Source organism: Excalfactoria chinensis, chromosome 1 (assembly GCF_039878825.1).
Source record: "Excalfactoria chinensis isolate bCotChi1 chromosome 1, bCotChi1.hap2, whole genome shotgun sequence".
NCBI classification, from domain to species: domain Eukaryota; kingdom Metazoa; phylum Chordata; class Aves; order Galliformes; family Phasianidae; genus Excalfactoria; species Excalfactoria chinensis.
In genome coordinates this window covers 9,923,561-9,946,832 of record NC_092825.1, presented here as the reverse complement: position 1 = coordinate 9,946,832, position 23,272 = coordinate 9,923,561, and the positions used below count along the sequence as shown (strand labels likewise).

The 23,272-nt window shown below is 35.8% G+C and overlaps 1 protein-coding gene across 1 annotated transcript in view; it reads right to left on the bottom strand.

Annotated features, from left to right (window-relative positions):
- The window catches only part of SEMA3C (semaphorin 3C), a 118,186-nt gene that overhangs the window by 32,809 nt on the left and 62,105 nt on the right, over positions 1–23,272 (bottom strand). Inside the window, exons 3-8 of the mRNA XM_072351084.1 lie at positions 16,821–16,981; positions 15,324–15,386; positions 10,851–10,970; positions 7,133–7,223; positions 2,655–2,774; positions 1,326–1,468 (exon numbers count right to left, since the gene is read on the bottom strand). Coding sequence (XP_072207185.1) covers positions 1,326–1,468; positions 2,655–2,774; positions 7,133–7,223; positions 10,851–10,970; positions 15,324–15,386; positions 16,821–16,981 — 698 coding nt within the window. The remainder of the gene's footprint in view (positions 1–1,325; positions 1,469–2,654; positions 2,775–7,132; positions 7,224–10,850; positions 10,971–15,323; positions 15,387–16,820; positions 16,982–23,272) is intronic.

The window sequence follows — 23,272 nt, the reverse complement described above, 5'->3', positions numbered from 1 at the left end:
CACCAAAGAGAATGAAAAAAAGATAATAGAGAAGTTCGGCATATGTGATTTTGAAATGCTGTGCATGTTCCACTGGTGTTTGTATAGATGGTAATAAGACTTTTGGGGCTACCCATAAGAGGTCTTTCACTGAGTTTCTTTTGGCACCATTTTACTAGCATATGTGGCCTGTCCCAAATGTGTTGATATATGAATACAATTATATACAAGTACACAAATATGCAAGCACAACTGGCTCAGACTTGTTTTCACTGTCTGGGATTCTGCCACTGACTTCAGTACAAGAGGTTGAAGCCTCTCAAAAATCATCTGGGCTTCATTATAAAAGTAACAATAACAAATACAGCTGCAATAGTGTGAAATATCTTGCAAAATACCCAGAAAGGCCTTTGGACTCCTTCACAAAAATATAGAAAATGGAGATTATAAAACAGATCACGTGGGTCATCAAACTGCCAAAGCCATATTAACAGAGTCCAAACAACCTCACACCCTTGCACAACATCAAAAAGTAGTTCTAAAGAAGATCCAGATGAAAGATGAGGAATAAACAGTCACAATTTTCTTCCTAAACTGTTCCAAAGGAAGGAATGAAAAGTCTAGCAGTAATTGTGCATTTGTAATTTTGTTCTCTTTAAGAAAATCCAGTTCGCCAGAGATACTCTCAGCTGTTTCAATCCATTTTCATACACTGTTGATTACAGATATGAAAAAGGAAGTAGAGACAATGAAAAGTAGTGTGATTGAAAATTAATTATTGCACAGGAGTGGCTGTAATTCCTGAATTTTATTTTCCTATATACAGGCTCACTTCCTATATATTAGGCTCACTTGTATATCAATGCATGAACTTGGAAAGGATAGGCATTGAAAAAGGGGAAACAACATTTGAAAGTAAAATCAATATATTTATAAGCTTGATTCTGATATTTCCAACAGAATTCAAAGATTTTGAGTGTACGTGTATGAAAGACTGCTGTTTCATAATTTAGATTTTCTAAGTAATGAATGCATCTGACTTTCACTAAGTATAGAATGTTTCAAAATTCAACACTGGTAACCATTCTGAGCCAGTCAGAGAAATATACAAATTCTTGAATGTCTCAATTTCCACGTCATTATACATATAGCCAGATATACATAACAACTTCAGACTCTAATGATGTGCTCAATAACATCTCTTTTGAATGTGGAAGCAGAAACCAGAAATTAGTTTTGAAAATAAATCAGGGGGCTTTCAATCATTTTAATGAACTAGAGTAATGTAGCTTATCATGTCTTATGAGCAGCTTTCCCCAAAACCTGGCAAATGAAATAGTTCTTACTGGGCATATTCTTGCAATCATTGAGTGAATTTGCTTGGTGCTGCCACTGTTGTCTGTCAGTCTTTCTTTGAAGAAGAAGTAGATTTTGGCATCATTGGGGTCAGTGCCATCTGGTATAACATGAGCATCCACAAAAATAGGCTCTGAAATGAAAGAGTACCGAAGAGATGAAACTAAAAGCTGCATTAGTATAAGCAATTAATGATTTGACATTTACTGACTGCTTCAAGGAAACACGATATATAGAGATACTGCTGTGGTAGGTTAAGCTATATACTCTGGCCTCCTGTCTGTATATATCATGTATCAGTAGACACATAGTTTAAAGCTGGCAGCATTACATTTCTGCTGCCTCATATTTTAGCCCGCAGCAGATTTCTAAAAAAAGTGATTAATATGTAGAAGCAGGAGTATTAGTTTACTACAGCAATTCAAAGACTTAGAGGATGAAGAGGGAAGAATCAGTATACTATCACAGGCACTTCAGGAAAGATTAACTGAGGTAAAAAGTAAAAATAAATTTAAAAAGAAAAAAACTTGTTAAGAAATTAATGTATAAGGTGATTTAAAAATACATAAATAACATTAACATAACTCATACAATGAACTTATAATGAATACAGAGGAGATCAGGATATGCAAAAGCTTGAATAGCACTTGAGTATGTATCAAAGGTCGATAAACATAGTCAAGTGTACATGCAAAATACTGCAAAGGGGCTCTACTGAGAGAGAAAAATAATGTAATTTTGTAATAGTGAGCATATGATGTCTGAAATACATGTCTACACTTAAAAGACAAAACATACTAGTGCTATTACCAACATTCTCCCTATGTGCACATTGTGAAATGCAAGTGACTGCACTAGTTTATTGCAATGCTTCATTAGGAAATCACTTCTATTGGTGTTGATACCTGCAGAACACTTATTTTCTGCCAATTTTCTGTGCTAAAACATAATGGAAAGTGAGGGATGACCTCAGGAGAATTTCTAATTTACGGTAACATTTTATGCATTAGCAGTGAAGGCATTTCCTTAGAAGTCAGGTTTCTGACAACTTGCTATTTGAAAGGTTTTCATATATTTCCCCTTGAACAGCTTGGTTTAGTCATGAAGCAAAACAAGGAATCAGGTGGCTGCCTCCCTCACTGAGTCCTTTAAAGCTCTGTATTGTCTATAGAATGTATTTCCACATATTTATTCATGCTTACACTCCATACGCTAAATTCAGACAAGTTCTTTAAATGACAAGCTTTTTATTTCAAATGGAACAAAGAAGGATCTTGATGAAACCCATGTAAAGCACTGGTAAAACAAAGTCCTCTTACCACTCAGCCACTTGGAGTTGTGCTGGTCAGTTCTCACGGCATTCCTCTTGGTCAGGCTTCGAAAAATGGCTGCATCCGTCCCCATGAAATCAATATACATTCCTGAAAAAAGCTCTTCATCTACAAATAATTGAAAGGGAGGAGTAGAAGTGAATATACTGTTGTGGCTTTTGGGAAATATGTATTGACTAATCTACTTTACTTTTAAACCTGTAAACTCTTTATTTTCACAGGAGTCTGTACAGATAAATACAGTGTAGTGGGAACAGGTTTTCCCTCAGTTTACGATGACATGAACTAGAATAAGACACAATCATCAGAGTCTGATCCAGGACTTTGGGGAACTGCATAATTAAATGCCACAGCAGAACTATGCATGTGGAGAACCCTTCTTTGAGATGAATTTAGTCATGGAACATTCAAAGCTAAGAATCACTGGAAAATCAGGCTAGTATTATCAAAAAAGTGTCACATTCAATTTTTTTAAGTACTTAAAGAAGTTTTTTCTGCTATGAAAGTAGACAAAGCTATTGGGCTAGATATTGCTGGAATGAACTGGCACAGCAGCTATTCCAGTTGATGGACTGGTGCCAGTATCCACCAACAGTATTGTTGAGGTTGCCCCAGGCAGCTTTCAGCTGTCTTCAGTATTATAGAGACTGGACAATCTTATTATAGAACTATATGCTGAACTACTACATAGAGCAACAATGGTCTCCTTTGATGTGCTCAGTTCTGAGTATATGGTCATTATGCATGAACAGAATTAAACATGCAAATTCCTACATTAACAGACATATGAACTTTCACTCTCTGAGAATGGCAGGAAACTGTCCATCAGTCAGACTGTATACATGTGTTTTTGTGTATGTGCATGAATATACATATGTGGCCACGAAGATGATCAGAGTGTTGGAGCAGTTTCCCTTTGAGGACAGGTTGCAAGAGCTGGGGCTTTTCAAACTGAAGAAGAGAAGGCTCCAAGGAGGCATTATAGCACCCTTCCAGTACCTGAAGGGGGCTTACAGGAAAGCTGGGGAAGGATTTTTTATAAGGGCATATAGCAACAGGATGAGGGAAAATGTTTTTAAACTGGAAGAGGGTAGATTCAGACTAGATATCAGAAGTTCTTTAAGGGTGGTGAGACATTGGAACAGGTTGCCCAGAGAGATTGTGGATGCCCTCTTCCTGGGAGCATTTAAGGCCAGGCTGCATGGGGCTCTAAGCAGCCTCATCTAGTGGGAGGTATCCCTGCCTATAGCAGGAGGGTTAGAACTGCATGATCTTAAAGATCCCTTCCAACCCAATCCATTCTATGATTCTATGTAAAATTGTAATTATAATTACATATACTATCATTTTCCACTAGGTGAATAACCAAACAATTTCCACTGACTAATGGCAGTGAAACCCCAGAATACAAAACAGTAGCTAAAATAAACTCGAAGTCTCAGAGTGGGAGTGGTGGCTGAACACATTCCAGTACAGCTGGGTCGTTTGATTGATGTTTTTGTCTGAATTCTTGGACAACTCAGAAAGTGTGGTCAAACTGGCAAGAGTCACAGGTTCAGAAGCACTTGAGGCTATTTTTATGCTTGTGTATGTGTATAAGTATGTGCATGTGTGCACCAATATGAAGGACTATTGGTTTATGAGAGAATAAAAACTCTGGAAATTCCATTGTTCAGTTGCTGTCCAGAACCCAAACTATACCTCTGTAGAGCAGCCAGTAGATATTGCTCCCATTCTTCTGTTCTCTTTCCCAGTGAAGGCAAGATTTATGCATAGGACATTTAAACCGTGTATATTTGTGAAGCCTTTATCTCCTGTACATATATCAACAGAATGATTGAGAGATCATTCTGTTGATATATACTAGCTCATAGCTGATTTTGTATTTGATACCTCATGGCCTCAAGCCGTCAGGGCTTTATTTTCACTATGAAATAAACTGGCTGAAAAAAGATTAAGCTTATTGTATTCATGAATCATTAAGTCCAGTCCTATGCACATTCATATCCACATTAATAACAGTGCTACACTATGAAACGTTAATCTTATTATATATCAAAACTATTAGTTATGTCTTAAGCATTCCTAAAGTCTGCTTGTTAATTGCATATCAGATGTCTGTCAGCTCCATTTCCTTTTGGTTAAACTCTTAAATTCCACACAACACTTAGTCTGCATCAGACAACTTGTTCACACTGCTTCTTTTTGTTACTGGGGGAATAACTCAATTGGAGATGTATGTCTGTTATTATAAATATCTCAGAGACATGCATATTAGTTTTGCCAAGTTTCTTCAAAGTACATTTTTCGTGGCTATGACTTAGTAGTGTCTTTGTATAATGGCAAAGTGTAGCAAGTTCAAATTTTGTTGTTATGATATCACTTTCCTCTTAAGAGTGAATCAGTTTCCTGCCCTAATCTAGACTTTATGCTAAGTCAGGAGGCTGGCAATGCCTCAAATTGTTAAGAACTTGCAACTATATTTAAAAATGGTTCTTCTGTTGTGGAAGAGTTACCCAGTCTGGCAGTATTTTCTATGTTCTTCAATGAGAGGAAGAAATTCCTCCTCCAGAAGAACACTCAGAGTCCAATGTATGGGCTTTGTCCTGTATTCTAACTCTCCACAACTTTCAAAATCTTCCATTTTCCAGTATGGACACTGAGAAAAAAATCATTCAAGCTTGAATTTTTAGAAGTAATTGATCTTTGCAGTAATAGGTACCTCCAAGAGAAAGTACAAAACTCGGTCTGTGGGACTGTTTTGGAAAAGAATGTGACCTTTGCAGAATAATTTAAACTTTGCAGATGAATTATGTCATGAAAGACACTTCAAATGCCTGGGAAGGTCTCTTCAGGCACATAACTTAGAGATCAAGAAAGATAATGTAAAAATCTACTAAAATGAACAAAGCTACCATTGATATATTGGGGAAAAAAAATAAAAATCAGCTTACTGTATATACAGTAGTTCAGAAATATTGTATCTTAGTAGATTTTCATAAAATACTGGAGGAATTTATAAGTTATATTATAATTATTCTTTTATGACATTTAAAGATTCATGTAATTCTACCAGAGCAGCAGTAAGTAGCTGTGGTTTAATCCATCACTGGCTTTGAACAAACATTTTCTTTACACAGCAAGATCAGTGAGAAGATAAAGATGTAAGTGCAGCCAAGGTTCAAAAGGATATTGAGGTAGAATTTTCCTGTCTTTCAAAGGTTTTCAGTTCATATCTGTGTCCCCTTCACTAAATATATTTGTAATGAGGAATTAAAAAACATATATTTCAAACACGTTATGTAAGACAGACTATATGATATTTTCCTTAAGCTTTATGAGCCTCAAAATTTCAAAGAAATATCTACATAAATCAGTATGTAACAGCCATTCAAGTGAAAGCCAAATGGCAGAAATACCACACTGCTCCTTCCTAAACCATCCAAAATCTGTGTGTGCAAAGTTGTCTTTGCTAAAAAACATCCTTAAACATACAACAAGGATCAGGTAAATGTTGAAAATGTGGGATTAGAAATATGATTTTGGAGTTAGAAGTCTACAAATGTGATGCAAATGTGGCATGACAGGTAGAGAGAACCAGTGGTAGGACCAGCATTACCCATCAGGTAGTGCTGCATCAGGTATGACAAAAATGAGAAGAGGATCTGATCCTTGTGTGCTTCACATTGTCAGAATAGTGCAAAACATCCAGTAGAAACTGGAAGCTGTGCTATACTGTTTTACACACAATTTTCTTTCTGTCTGCACTGAGCCTTGATTTGAGCTGTACAAAACCTACATTCCCTTTGAGTTTTCACTTTGGTGGTCAGTTGGCAATGAGGTATTATTTTTATGGGGTTATCTCACAGTTGCTGAGTGTGGTCACTACCAATTCACAAGAATAGACGAGATATGACAGTTGTATCACTTTCTGATCTTTCCTGTGGAAGAAAAATAGCAGCACTGGTTGGGTTTAAAGCCAACTGAAGAATGAACAGCCTTGCAATAGCAGGGATGACAACAAAAATGAAAATCAAAGTAATTGTGGTCTTCAGGCCTTTTCTTCCCTTACTACTCAAGTTTTTACAAATGATTAAATGAGACACAAGTGCAGTATGTGATGAACCGGGTCAGAAAGTATTCAAACAGAAAATGCTAGACAGGATAATAGAAAGTTGAAACTAAGCCTGGGAAAAAAATGTAGAAGCTGGAAAAGGGACAGTCTTGTTTTTTGTAACTCTTTCCCTTTCTCTTAAGAGCTTATGTCTGCATTTCATTTGTACATCCCTCCTCAGCTTTATGCAAAATGAGGATGGGCACAAATTTTCTGTCTATCAGCACAGACACAAAGGACTCCCTTTTGAAGGCTGAATCCTGTGACCAGCTCACCTCTGGCACCATGCCATTCTTCAGCATCCACAGTCATACAGAATTAAACCTTAGCATCTTGGAATGCTTTTACTTACTGATCATAACAGACACTGTGTTCACATTTGGGTTGAAGGAGCAGCGTCCCTTTCCTGATTCACACTTCGAATCAATCTTGAAGATTTGTTCCTGAAATTTAGATTTGTATATCAATTCTCATTTTAGAAACTTACAGATGGAAAGTCATTTTACAGACATTAATAATGCTCAGTGTTGCTGTGTGCTTTTTTTGCACTATCAGCAATTTATATGTCCTAGGCAGAATTGCATCATCATTATAAATATGTTTTTCCTTGGCACCCAGTTATTTTCAAGATTTGTTACAAATATAAGACATTGAAACACAGGATTTTCCACTCTAGCTCAATTATGCATTGTAGAGATTGATGCATGTCTACAATAACAGCTGTAGAGACTACACTCGTGTTTCTGAAATTATTTTCTGTCTATGTTTTGAATATTTGATGTTAATTATGCTAGGCCACTATTTTAATAAAGGTTCTAGAAAAATAATACAAATCATATAAAAATCTCTTATGACAACTGTCATTTGTTGATAGTATAAATCATTTGTTCTCTACTGAGCTATCATATCTCTAAAAATATCCTAAATTATACATATTATCTTCAGTGTCGTTTCTTGGATTATGCACACAGTTCTTGTTCTATAATAAGTGATTTATTGATATCTTTTGCCGCATCAGGAATTTGTTGCTGTTTAGGAACCTCTGTGAGGAGCCTTGTCCACGTTTTGTGTGATTCATAAATAGGAAATACATTTGGCAAAGTCAAAGCAATCAGGACTACAGCTTGAAATGCAAACCAGCTTGAAACCTCATCTGGTCCTATTTCCTCCTTTTCACAGGTCCCAGCTACACTGAAATACGTAGTATGCTCTTGGTTCTGATACTCCTTGAAAACTACTGTCAATAAGGTTAGAGACAGACCTGTAGCACATTTACTTGCAAGCCACTGTCTGCTGCAAGAAACAGCATTCTGTAACAATCGTAAGATCTTTAATAAAACTCTGGCAGACAAAACTGCTAGGAGGAAACAAAAAAGAAAACAAAAAACTATGAAACTAAAGATATATCTGCTTCAATAGAAAAATTTAGATTAAAAACTGCAAAGAAAGGTTTCTGTGATGTAGAGGCCAATGTATTCGTTACTTGACTGAGGACTGAAAATCCTTAAATTCTGTTTAATATTTAATGCAAATCTCAGTGAAATGAGAATACCACACAGATCACTGTGCAGCCATCTGCCAACAGCAAATTGGAGACTACTAACCCAAAATGCTCAGCTACAGGAGGAAGTTTTCATATCCTTAATCCCCTATCTCTCTTTCCCCTCTTGTGTTTTGCCAAATTTAATCACTGAGATCTTATCTGTTACTTCTGTAATAAGCTCCCTAAAACAAAAGTTAAAATGTAAGTCCAAAATTTCTAATATAATCTTGGATATTTTTTTCTCTTGTTATTTAACTTCTAAATGAATAAGCAGCTTGATGACAATCTATATTTATATACCACTATTTACCAATTCAAAATGTTCATTACTGCACTAGTAGGCTAGCTCCAGGTTTGTACTTGATTTTCATATATATTAAACTACTTTTTAGTCTATAATTAATTCACATAATGATGATGTTTGCTTCTCTTTGCATTTACTTTGACATTATAATATCTTCAGGTGACTAAGAGTCATTATCAAAGACCAAAGCAGAGAGCAGATTGAAAAAAATATAAATATATAATAATAATAAATTATTTTTCAAACTCTGCTTCAAGGAAAAGAGCAACATTCTGTTTCATCAGTTTGCTTTTTACAAGGAATTATTTGGAGTTCTGAAAAGAGGAAAACAGGACTAGCTCTTCTGATTGTTGTCTGTGACTCTTAGTGTCATGTTTTGTAACACCTATAGAAAAACAGATGTGTTTTCTAAAATAGCAGTTATGCATCTGCAAAAACAGCCTTCTGTGCATGAAAAACTGTACTTATTTCAAGGTGAACTGACAAAAGCAAAGAATTAGTTCTCTCTCGCCCTATCAGCACTGCACAGTTCTTCATTCTGCTCTATGCATGCGCTTATGCATGCAATTGGTTCAAAAGGAAATGCTTGATTTTAGACTGTTATGCTACTGTTGGCCTATACAGTAAGGGCTTTGAGCATGCAATGCCTTCAGTCAAGTGTCTGACAGACTCCAGACATCTGAAACAGCAGTTTATTTAATCAATATATAGTAGGCATGCAGCTATACAGACAGTCTAAGTGAAGCCAATTCCGCTCTTCCAAGACATGCATCCTTATTTTTAACTTAAGAAATTTAACATCTTGCATCATGGAGAACTCATATATATGAATAACTCATTTTTACCTGGCAGAACTCTCATTTACAAAATTCCTAGTACAAAGAGATTCAAAGCCCTCTGTGGCAGTATAATTTAAACTGATAAGAGGACTTTATATTAATTAATAAGAGATCACTTTTAGTGTTTTATGAAATTTTTGAGAAATAGATTAGGATAGTAGGGCTGAGAAAAGCAAACCTGATCCAAAACAGAGCAAAAGAAGCCATTGCAGACCTTTATCTAGAAGAATGGATTTATTCACCCAGTTCTGCTAGCTTGGGCTTTTAAATCCAGATCTATAAGCCTCTGCTCTCAGATAATCCACTAGCACTGAAAGTGCAGTGATTTAGATTATATCCTCTGCCAAGGAAGCTGGAGCCAGGTAGTGATCTACCAAAAGTCACTGTGATAATTCCATGTAAACCTACATTGAGAAACAATGATTTATCCACCCCCCAACAAACTCTGTAGTAGTAGTCCTGGGTCTTGGCCAGAATCCTCATCCTACTCCCAGTGAAATCAGTGATGAATTTCATAGTGTCTTCCCTAGCAGTAAGCCCAGCTTCAAAGCTGCCCTCACATGGCAAAACTCCAGGTAGCGCTCTCTGATCTTCCTTTCCAACACATCTGCTTCCATGTAGTACAGTAAAATAAACTGTACATCCTTGTGCCTGCAGACATGAATCTGACCCAAAAGCTACTGCGCTGGTGGGTCTTGGTTAAGTGCTGTTTTTTTCCTCTTTCTGGTTGCTTTATTACCTATTACATTTTACATGCAAATTATGAAACCCAACAATTTTACAGTATTTACGAAACTTCTGCAACTTTGAATATTTAAAACACACAATGAAATTGAAAACAGAAAAAAAATAGCTGTGGAGTGAAAATTAGACTTGCACCCTGGAAGTTTTCACAGTAAAGGAGAAAACTCACTGATTTCATCTGGCAGGATGTCCTGGGATAAAAATTGTGCTGTAGATCAAAGTTATCTACACTTGGAATGCATCTAAGGGATATTAAACTGATGACCAGCTTACCCTTATATCCATGTATCCATAAGTGCTTCACCCAGGAACCATGAAAAGCTTTTTATCTAACCAAACATTTCAAATATTTCTTGACAGTTCCAACAAACACCAGGAATTAATCCACCAGAATATATCAAATAGAAAGTAGCATCATATGTAGTCCAACTACATAGACAAACATTGTATTTGAGTATGGTTTCTGACTACAGTTTGGCTATTTGATCATAACAGGGCTGTCAGAAAAGCATGGATCTTTGTTATTTTTCTGCTTTATGAAGGTAAGTGAACCTCCTTGTTAATTTTTGTATTTTCAAATTTTTGTGTTTGCATAACAATAGTGAGATCCAGAACAAAATAAGATGAAACAGAGACTTACCTCAGACCTGCGTCCCCTGTTGACATACACACACACTGGGCTGAAGGCTCCACTGCCACAGACGTACAGGTGTGTGCGATTGTATGACTGTATCACCCGCACAAAATTTCCACAGCCATGCTGCAGGGATTACAGAACAAACAAAAATGAAATTGACAAATGTTATTGAGTGCAGGGGAGCCTAGGGAATAGATGCAATTCATATTTTTAGTTGCATCATGAGAACAGCTACCGATATTACTAGTCGCTTGTTTTGAACATCTACAAACATCTGCTTTCTTTTCTTGCCATTTTCTCAAAGCCCAAAATCAGACACTGATAGGGTGCTATAGAGGAGCAATCAGAATAGTATCTGCAACTTCTCCATCTCCACAAAGTAATTTGATTTTCATCCAAAGACTTCTCTGTATGTCTAACGGGAAGAAGCAGGGGCCTCCATGGGAAAGCAAGAAGTAATCTTAGGAAGTTCCTTGAGGAAAATTCTATAACAGTATCTTCTCTTTCCCTCCACTTCCCAGTTGTTTTTCATTGTTAGTGAGTTTTGTTTGTTTGTTTGTTTGTTTGTTTTGGTTTATTTTTCCTGTCATAGCTGCATCATAATTTCTCTGCAGCAGGAGGCTGCAACTAGGAAATTACAAAACATTAAAATAGACTTTCTGTCTCTTGGGAAGATGTTGAAGAGATCAGGAGCACAGTGTTCTTTTTGATCTCCTGGTTGGAGACTGGGACCCAGGCAGGAGGAGGAGAATGATCTAGTAGAATGAATTCTTGTCTGATAAATGAGAAGGGTGAATTGACTACAACAGACATAGAGAAGGCTGTGGTACTCAATGAGTTTTCTGCCTCAGTCTTCACTGGTAGTCAGGCTTCCATTACCTCTCATGTCCAGAAACCTCTAGGCAAGGGCCAGGGGAATAAAATTCCTCCCACTGTAAGAGCAGAGCAAGTCTGAGACTGCCTAATGAGGCTGAATGTGTACAAGTCAATGCATCAAAGAGTCCTGAAGAACTGGCTGCATTTGACAAGTGGCATTCCATCCTATTTGAAAAGTTGTGGCTGTCAGGTGAAGCCTTTGGTGATTAGAAAATGGAAACTTTAGTCTCATTTTTAGGAAAGAGAGAATGTAAGAACTGAGGATCTACTGGGGAGTTGGAACTAGATAATTTTCAAGGTTCTTCCAACCTAAGACATCATACGATTCTATGATAAGTAATGTAGAAAAGCCAGATCTCAGTATTATTGTGAACAGTTTCTTTCCAAATGATCAGAATTCTGAACAATACATTGCATAAGTGAGTTTGCAGTGAATTGTTGCTTCATTTTGAGGATCAATAATAACATCGTCAAATAAGCAGGAAAAATGAAACAGACTGTTAAGTGCCACACAGTTTCACACTATCAGTTTTACAGTTTTCTTCTTCCAACATACCCTTTTCTTCTTTTGCTCTTCCCTTTTACACTGTTAATGCACCCTAAGCTAAAAATAGATTTTTTTTCTTGAATACTTTCTTACTGAGATCTCAGACTTGCCTTCATATTCAATCATCCAAACCTTCATCAAAGACAGTGAGAATCACACGTGTTTTTTGAGCATAGGATTAGAAACTGTCATCAGTCATCTTCATGAAAATCTGTAGAATTAATCCTTGTTCAAACAATTCATGTACACTTAAAGCCATTCTTATTTCTGTTTGAGTAGAAGCTGGCACTCTACAAGAACCTCTGAAAATTGGCACATAACTGTAAGCAGCTCAGTGTTCACAGTTTCTTTACAGGGAACACTGCATGCCCTCAGTGACGTGCTAGCTCTAGTTATATCAGAAAGATCCTTTAACACAGTCAAAATTTATTATTTCTCTATACTGGGGGTTGTTCCTAAAAGTTTCCATTCTCCCATATCTTAATATCTTAGTTTGGCTCAAAAGAGGCTTTAGCACTGTCTTGCTATTGAAAATAGGTTTATCTCAGCAGTACTACCAATCCAAATTATGGCTGTGGAAAGGGAAAAGGAGAAGTGAAGGTATAGCACTAGCTTATGTATGCCAGAGTGCAAACCGATGCTTTCTTTCCATGCTGTTTGCAAAAAGCTTTTCCAGAAGAGCCCGAGAAAAGTCAGTACATTCTGAGAAACCTCAGAAGAAAACTCCTCAGGGAGCAGGGGAAGGAGCCAATGGCTAGATGAGCAGTACTGGGATGGGGTACTTTGCTCTAATAGCACACCGTGCATTTTCAGAACTGTCAAAAATGTGAGGGTGGTTAGATGAATGAAGGATTTCATTAAGGACAGCTGTCTGAAGTTGCATCTGATACACAGTACATTTTCACTTCTCCTGTGATTTACAGAGAAGTAACAGAAGTTGGCTCAACATTAACGTTATCATGTTTTAGAACTCAGTGGCAGGAAATCTATTTTATGACCTTCTGTGAGCTTTTGCCCATTTCTCCATTGCTGACCTACTGAAGTCCACTTGCATTCTGCTGTGTGATTCAATACTGTACTTCACTGTGGCTCCAGAATCCATTAAGAGATTATCATTTTAGAAAATATTGTGCAGAACTGTCCTTCAAAAACTTTTTTTTTTTTTTTTTTTCCTTGTTACAGTGTTACTTCTTGCTTCTAAATCATCTAGGTCTGAGATAACATTAAATAGTTGTTCTTAGGATGGCTGTTTGTCAAAGCTGGTAGTTAAGCTCTATATTCACATATCACTCATTCTTCTCTTGGAGCTTATACCAACACTCACTCAATAGCAGTCTGGTGAATTGTGTTACTGTCAGTATCTATATCCAATGATCTCATTACAGTAAATTGAGAGAAATAGATGTCAGCCTAAAGTAAGCACTCAATTTAGCTTGGTGAACTTACTATTTGGTGGTGACAATAACTTTTCAGTAATAATTATAAAAAATGCATACATCAATGTTTGTCCAATGGTAGTTCAAACAGACCCTCCCCCAACCACCTTTGAAAATAATTTGCTGGCTGACTAAAGTCTTTTACTGTCAGTTTCTCTTTTGTCTTTTGATAATTTCTATTCACTGATAAGCCAAATGCTATTATGCTTCTACTTCTGAATTCATTGTCTGCTTCTCCAACTCTTATCAGGAATGAAATACACAAGAACTCTGTTCAAAGTAGACTATAAATTTCAACTTGCAAACACTCATTCAGATCTGTATTCTCTTTTTCTCATTATTTCAGTGAGCTTTCAGTAAGGTACATCACTGATTTGGGAACTATTTTTCAGAACCGTATGCATATATATGGTACTGATATTCTGAGGACATTTAAAAAAATTATGTAAGCTTCTATTTTTGGAACTTCTCTAGCTGTAGAGTATTATAACGAATTACTAAAAGTACAGTTTTGAAAAAGTTGTATTACAACTACAGTCCAGCAGGCCAACCTTCTTGCACCTGCACCAGCAGTTGCAATAAATTTAAATATAAAATAAAAAAACACCACCATATTTTTCTTACAAAATAGACTCATCTGAATTATTGTAACATTGCAAGTCACACATGTAGGTTTAGTTAAAAATAATAAGGTGTAACTATAATAAATAAAGATGTTAGATTACACAGGAATGTGACTTTCTGTATTATTTTACAACCTAGCTTTCTTTTGTCAACAAAATCTAAAGCTCTGTCTATTAAGTCATAGAATCATAGAATGGCCTGGGTTGAAAAGGACCGTAATGACCATCTAGTTTCAAACCCCTGCTGTATGCAGTGTCACCAACCACCAGACCAGGCTGCCCAGAGCCACATCCAGCCTGGCTTTGAATGCCTGCAGTGATAGGGCATCCATAACCTCTTTGGGCAACCTGTTCCAGTGTGTCGCTATCCTCTGTGTGAAAAGCTTCCTCCTAATATCTAACCTAAACCTCCCCTCTTAGGTTAAAACCATTCTCCCTTGTCCTATTAGTCTTACAGATGGTAAGATCAAATCTCTTCAGGAGGATAACTGTGTTCAAATAGAATTCTTCCAATGAAAGGATCTGCTGTACTGTACTGCTGTATCTTTCAAAATAGTTCTTTGCTACCAATTTTCTATAAAAAGAGCAATGGAAAAATATCATCCAGTGTAGTTGCTTTTGAAAGTGCCTGCATGTAGATGGGAGTATAATCAGCTGCAGCACAAAGTGAATCAACATAACTTATCCATAGTCTGTGTTTCAAATGATTCCAGAGATGATCTTTACCTGTAACAATAAAGCATACTAGTTTGTTGTTGTTGTTGTTGCTTGTTTTGTTTTGTTTTGTTTTTTCTTCCAGTTTGTCAAAGTCTGAAGGTGCATTCACCATGCTTATATAGCCTGGAATTTCATAATTCCACTTTGTAGTTTGGCTTGCAGAGCATTTAAAATGCAAAATAAACACTTCTTTTGTCTGAAGTAGAGCTGCTCTGACTTTACTGCAAAGAATGTAACTCGTGTATGTGTATGGATATGCATGTAGAGTATAACTTACTGTAGGATCTTTGCCAGCCATTTTGCACTCTTCAACCTTGTTTGCTGATGCTGGCCAGAAAATCTGAGGAAAAAAAAAAAAAAAAAGTTACATAATTATTACATAATTTATTTTTTAAATAACAAACAAAAAACTATGGAGTTGCAAAATTTACTCTAATAAGTTAATATTTTGATACATTTTACATTTTTTCACCTATAAATAAGAATAATTTCTGTCTTAGAAGGCAATAAATGAAATAAAGACTCAGGTCTTTATCTGATATAAGTTACAATTATATATTAAATAACTAAGTTATTCATATAAGTTAATCATTTTATTTATTTTTCTTCCAAACTAGTACAATTTCTCATCATCGTCATCATCTTTTTATTATTATTTTTTTAACTTTTCTGAACTTCTATAAATTGCTAATGGTGAAAAATGGTCTGTAAATTTAATAAGTGACATGATCTAATAACATTTAGCCTCAAGAGAACATAAAGAATAGCAGTAAAATTTCTCTTTATATGTAAACATATATGTTAATATACATACGTTATGCAGAGAGTTACAGGTTTGTATGTATACAGTGTTTCAAAATGGCATAAAATTAATATCGTGCATTTGTTATAAAGATAAATAAACTAGAGAAAGAATGGGTGGAACTGCAGAGACTATCAGCCTAATATTGGGTGATCACAATCACTGCCAGAAAACATTGGGTATTTTGCTTCTTTCTGTTTTTCTGAAATTTTAGTTTGGGCTTTCAATGTCTAGATTGACTGTTGAAATATTTCATAGTGTTATAATGAAGAATTTATGCCATAAAAGCCTTTGTACCTTACGAAGCTCTGAACAAAGTCAGAGCAACCTGTTAAGAGTATGCAGTGAATAATATGACCAGTCCCAGACCAGGTTGGCAGAATCTCTGTGAGATCTAAATTAGCAAGAAGGCCACAGCAGCCACTTCCAACCACTGTAGGTATCACCATTACGGATGCTTATTTCCATACCAGAAGGAAGATAAATATACTCACATTAACACACAAATGGGATTTAATTTAAATGTGTAAGTTAGAGAGTCAGTCAGATCAGACTTCCCACACAGTCAATTCGGGTAGATAGGAGTGTACAGGGGGTGGTTCAGAGCAAAGCCTAATTAAAGCTTCAGCGAGGCATCCTATCTCTTCACTGACACAGTAAAGCCTTGACTTTTAAATATAGAACTTCTCTACCCCAAGTTGGAACACTCTGCCTCAACAGTCCTGAAGCTCAGTAACAAAGCCCATAGATTATTTAGGTATAACAAGGTATATAGGAAACATTTTAAGGTGCTGCTGTAGGTGTAATCACATAAAGACAGGTGAGGCAAAGTCTGTAGAGAGGTAATTTCACAACAGTCCACTTATGGGCACACAAATATTTCTTCAGGCTGCTTACTTCAAAAGCAGAAAAGCTGGATTTAATTTACCTCTGGAAATAAAGAAATATTGGATTCTCAAAATAAATACTTACACTAAGAGGGTCTTGGCTTATATTATTGATATTCAAAGACAGAATGTGATCTTTGCTGCCCACATAGATCCGATCCTGATCTTCATCCATTAATAATATCCTGTAATCCAGAGGACTGTGTGATATCCTGTGATATTCGGAGGTCTTAGTCTCTTGCAGCTCTGAAATAGTAAAGACAGGAAGTTTTCAAGTATGTTCAGTTGCCATTTTCACTTCAAAACTGCAAATCATTTAAAATAAAGAAATCTTTGAACTCAGCTAAGGCCAATAAGAAAAGAAAAACCTTTATCAGACACTTAGTAATAATACAATGGTTTGAATGCAATTCCTGGTTTGAATGCAAATTTTTCATATATAAGTAACTGCACATAGCTCATAAAAATCCAGCAAGCATTGTTGTTATTCAGTAATGTAATGAGTCCTTATTGTCATGTGCACAATTATTTACAGCTTTGGGTTTAAGGAAGATCGTATATTAAATTAATCAATATGTTCAATTCATTTTGAAATCCATGACAGCACAGAATCCAAAAGTCAATACAAACTGGGTAAGAATAGTTTATTTGATATTCCTGACTGGGATTCATCAACAATAGATTTTTATTATTACTAAAAAAAAAAAAATAAATGTAAAAAATGTATTTTCTCAAGCCTAGATATGTTCATTTATTATGTTGTTTATAGGATTTGAACCAAACCATCCAAAATGTAGAACTATCTCTTCTGTTGCTGTTGTTTTTTGCCTTCACTTAAACTTTCTTCAAATAATTGAAGTGAAAAACATCCTTTGATCTCAGCATTGCAGGATCAGGCCTGTTTCAGGAATAGCACAAACATTTGTAATGTAAGTATTACTCGCTGCCCCTGAGAAAGATCAGCCTTCCTGTATTTGCTTGGCCAATATATTTTGGCTTCCATTCAGATTTGTTCTCTTCTTACTAATAACAGAAGAGATTCTCATGAATTGATAATAGAAAAAGCAAACAAACAAACAAAAAACACCAAAACTTTTATCAATTTCCCTACATTCAAATTTTTGACATATTATTACAATGTGATCAGAGATATGTTTCCTCTGATTTTAACAGAGTGGCAAATACACAATACAGATGAAACCTTCTTAAATTCATAGATGAGGCGCTGAGCCCACATCTCTTGTACAACTGTATGTAAACTGAAAAAGACTTGTCACTGCTTCTAAAGTCTGTAAGGTGTTTTTTGTCATTGTTGTTTGTTTTCTTTTATTTTCAACCCAAAATCAAGGGTTTTACTCTATCATATTCTACAGATAAGAGTAGATAATTTATCAAAAATTAGTCACATTAGATTTTCAGGTGACTAGATTAATGTGGGCAAATAATATCCTGGAAAGCAAAACTCTCAAGACAAAAAATATTTCGGGGTATTTACTATATATTAAAAATAAAAAGGTCAGTAAATATGTACTTTCTGTAAAACATATTTAGCTATGAGTATATGTTTTTTCTTGGAGAGGAATTTTTGACAATCTGGATACAACACAGAGGCAAACTGCAGTCCATAAGTGGACTGAGCTATCTCTTTATTATAGAACTAATGATTGAAAGTACTCCTAATAGAATATGATTTGTATTGATAAATATGATACATAACCCTACTTATTTTTTATATTGATTATTACATAGCTTCACAGAAAGTTGAAAAATACCTTTGATGACTGAAAGATATTATGATGTTTTGATTAACTTAGACATGATAGCTTTCAAGATCAAATGGCTTCCTGCATGTCTTTATTTGCGGTAATATTAAAAAGATCATTAATATTTCTATTTCAGCTCAGCAAAAGTTGAACATTCAGTCAAGACCTACAGGCTGTGCTTAAGAGTTTAAAATGAAACTGTAGTCATTAAATGTATATGACAATTGCCCATATAATTTTCAGAAATCTGTCTTCAGTCATTGAAAAATCAATTATTTTACTCTATTTAAAAATGTCTTTATGTAAACATTTAGTTGGGACTTTCAAAAGCACCTGAGAGACTCATTCATACTACTATTAAAATTCAAACCCTTTACTCTCTCTGAAATTCTCCAACTGACCTTTCATAGCATGCCTGAGAAGCTACTGCTCACCCTCTTTCCTGGGCAGGTTATTAACCTTACTGTAATGGCTGGCAGCTGTAAAGTGAAATTGAACCATCTCATAACTGTACACTTGATATGCTAGAAAAGCACAGACAAACTGGGAAAGGCAGCAGTTTCCAGCACAACATCATGTAAATGTGAGCATATTGATTGCATTACGTAATGTCCTCCCTTATGGCTTCAGTTAGAATAAACGTAATAGTAAGTAAACTATGACTGACATGCAAATAGCAACATATATTTATTTTCCATAACTGTTACTTACAGAAATCCATTACTTTCCTGGATGTTTTTAGCCTCTTTGTAAAGGCAATTTTCTTTCTAAGGCATCAGAAGGGTACTTTGTTTCTATCAAGCTGCTAACAAGGGGAACACCTTATGACATGCCACTGGCTTATGAAGACTCAATGCTATGTCTATGACAGAAGCCCTTGAAATCAACAGAGTACTGCTCTAAAACCAAAACTCTCATGATTTATTACCTTTATTTATTTCAGACCTGAAATTCATTAACCTACTAGAGGCCCCAGTCAAGTGGGGAGGGAATAATTTATAATTATTTTCTTTTCACTTAATAAAATTTACCATACAATCATGTAGAGATGACGATGATGATGATTTTTAAACTCACTAACTAGTTACTGTTAATTAGAAAATACGGTGGCTAAATAAATGCTGCAGGGCCTTCCACATTCTCTTATAAGATTTTGGAAAAAATAAGTTCAATATTTAAGTTTTTTTGAAACATATTTTATTCCCTGCTTTGTGAATTTTCCTAGACATTCAAGGCTGTGAAGTCTCTAAGGAGAATAATGTCATAGACAGATCCTTGTGAATATTAATAATTTTCTATGGCAATCAAAGTGAAGATTGTAATATATTCTACATGCAAATAACTACCATCACTTATAATGCAAGTGTAACCTTCCTCCATCCTTCCTTATAGGTCAGTGAACTTGGTTTTGGTTTTCCTAGGATGATAACACCAATAACAAGTTGATTTGTACTATTAGAAATATGATATGGTTGAGTAGGTCTCTTCTCTTTTGAGGAAAAACAACAGCATCAATGATCTTTCTCCCCACAACTACTATTACTGAACTGCACATTCTGGAGCTCCCATTGACCAGGAATTTTCTGTGTGCACAGCATATGACTTACTGAAAATTAGATTAGCACTTTTTAATTATCTTGATCTACCACATAAAAGTTAATAAAATATTATGGAGAAAATAACTTGCAGAAACTGGAAATCCAGGAATGTGGAAATATCTCCTTCCACTGACAAACACATTCTGTCATACCCGAACCATCCAAACTGCACACGTACATGCGATTCAGTCATCAGGCAGTTCTCTGAATGTCATATTTCATTACCTGACACGACCCTTTTACCACTTCTTATTTCACATTCACTGGCATTTGAAAACATAGCCTGACCTTCCTAATGCAAGGAATATAATAATCCCCAATGTGTAAGATAAAACAAACCTTAATGTGACTGTATCATTATAAATCCTTTACTAATATGGATGTTTGATATATACACTATTGAAACTAATGCAGTATTTAGTGTTCCTTCTATGCAACCATACCCATGTCCAAGGCACCGAGTTTGTCCAGGGGTAAAATTTGGATAAGCAGTCAGGCAGTGCATGCCAATTTCTCAGTGCTCAACTGTGGGTTTCCAGGCTGGCAGGGTTTCTTTCAGCCAATCTAGGATGATCTATCAAGCTTTTAATTTAGGATCCCCTGTGGTAAAGTACAAGAAATAATATGTTTTCCTCCTCTTTCGTGTTGGCACAGGAATTAATCCTCAGAAGGTTTCTTTGTGGGGAAGCTTCAGAGCAGAAGCACAGATTTAGACATTAAAGAAAGAAAGAAAAAAAAAAAAAAAGTTTAAAAAAAAAAAAAAAGAATAAAGTATAATAAAGCAGAGCAGTGGATTTACACACAGAATACATTGAAGAGGAGGAATCTAGATTTCTGGAAAAAGGTCCTCCACAGGAAAGCTCTCCTGCTCAAATTGTTACAGATTTTACATAGCCACAGTGATTTGAAAGTGAGCAAAACTATACTGTTTCCTTTTATTACCTCATGAGCTGTGGGTGCCAGCAGCAGGTCATGTGTGCATCCAGCAGTAGGCTTGAACGCATTAGTAGCCCTGACTTAGTTAGACTGTAAGAGCCTCTTAAGTCTCATTATACCATTAGTATGTGCCAACAAATGCGCCAGGCCGTGCCAAACATGAGGCTGCAATATAAAATCTCACTTTCTATGAGCAGGAATAGAACAAATTTTCCTTCTCTCTCTCTTTTTTTTTTTTTTTTTTTCTTTCTCAAGAAACAAATACTTACGTAGAATGATGTTTTTGCTTATAGTATCGAATGGAGATGGCACCATTTTACACTTTGACCTTGACTGAATAAATGAAAAAATTATTTGTGCATATAAATTTAAAGAGACTGTAGATAATATTGCTAGCATGGAAAGGAATGGTTATATGTTTAAAAGTGTGAGTGGAATCAGAGATATTTGTAAAGTTTAAAAAATATTTTAAACAGAGGAAAGCCAAAAGAAAGGCTCTTTTTAATTATAGTTTTAACATCTTCCATCCTATTTTGCATTGACTTACTTGACTGTTTTCTACCCTTTTAGCATAAATGACTGGAAAAGAAGTATTTAAAAGATATTGAATTCCATAAGATCCTAATGACTTTAACTATTGTTTTCTTGATCTTATTTTTGATATATTTCTATAATGAAAGGAAGGAGAAGAAATTTTTACAGTTCATAACACAACTGCATAAAAGTACGCTGTTTATTTCATTGCCTTCCAGCTATGGGATGATACACTGTGACTATTTATGTTTGCAAAGAGAACACAGTTCACATATTTCCTTCCCAAACCTTCAAAACTTGTTACTTTTGCTCCATCAATACACCTATTCTTTAAAAAATCTGTATTGATTCCTTTCACTTAAGGGAGTGAGAGACCTTTAAAGTATTCTGTTGTAGCTCTTGCAGTGTTCAAACTACAAACCAAACCCCAGCCAACTCCCAAGTGAAGCTGATTATAAATGGGTCCAGAGTTGCCTGGCCAAAGAGCCATCAGCAGCCAGATGTGCTCCCTGTCAGTCCCTTGTGTGCCTTAACCACTTGGGGCCCAAAAAGCTCAGGTGGACCTTTGACCTTTTCTTTCTTTCTTTCTTTATCTCTTCTTCACGCATCAGAAGTCTTGTCACTTTAAAGCCCTGTTAGAATGAAACTTGCTTTTTTCTATGTAGAGGCAATAGTCTTATTAGAACTAGAAATCATGAGCACACTTGCAAGCTTCTGACTGTCTGAAAGGCTTCGACTTTTGTTTTTATCTCAGTAAAAAAAAAGAAAAAGAAAAAGAAAGAAAAAGAAAAAAGAGTGAGTGTAAGGGGAAAAAATAGATTTACAAGTGCTCATAAAATCAGAGGCTAACTAATTAACAAGATCACTTGGAGGATAGGAAGGAAGGGAGCTTAGCAGTACACGTTGAAACAAGAGCCCTCTTTGCCCAGAGCAAAAACATAATTTGCTAGGAGGAAACTTAAACTGCTGCATTTGGAATGAGGATAAATAAAATGGAACTGTCAACTGTATGTGAATGTGATCAGATTCCACTATACAACTTGAATACTTCTCAGTATATTTGCTAAATAAGTTGAAAATGGAATTTACATATTACTGGTCTATGATAGTCAAGTCTTTCATAAATAGAAATAATAGTGCCAAGGTGAAGTCTTTGGAGAATGAGGCTCAGAGGTCTAGCGTGTCTGAAGCACAATCTGTCACCTTGGGCAGCTCAACATACACATTAGGAGCAGTAAAACGCTCAATAGCTCTTTGTGAAGGGGGACCATGTGTTGATAGGAAAACACATACCAGTTAATAGTTAACTTTAAGCAGAGCATTCACATATGTCTATACACGATTCCCTTTTTACAATTCACAGAACACACTGAATCCTGGAAAAAACTAATCCTGGAAACATGGATTATTAACCAGCTTTTGTTGGGGATTTTCAAAATTCATTCTGAAAGGCTGATCACTTGTGACAGAGCTGCTTTATTACGCTTTTCTTAATACTGCATCCACAACTATCAGAATGCTTTCCTCTTTGACTTGTGAAAAAAGGACAGGCAGACCCTCTGAGGTGTGGGCAGCTGCCAGTTTTGCATCGGAGGAATGTGCTCTCTAAGCAAAGGCAAACACACAAGGAGAGAAAGTCACTTGCTTCCATGTAGCAAACTGCAGCAGCATAGCTCTGTGGCACATTCATCAATGTACCATACTCT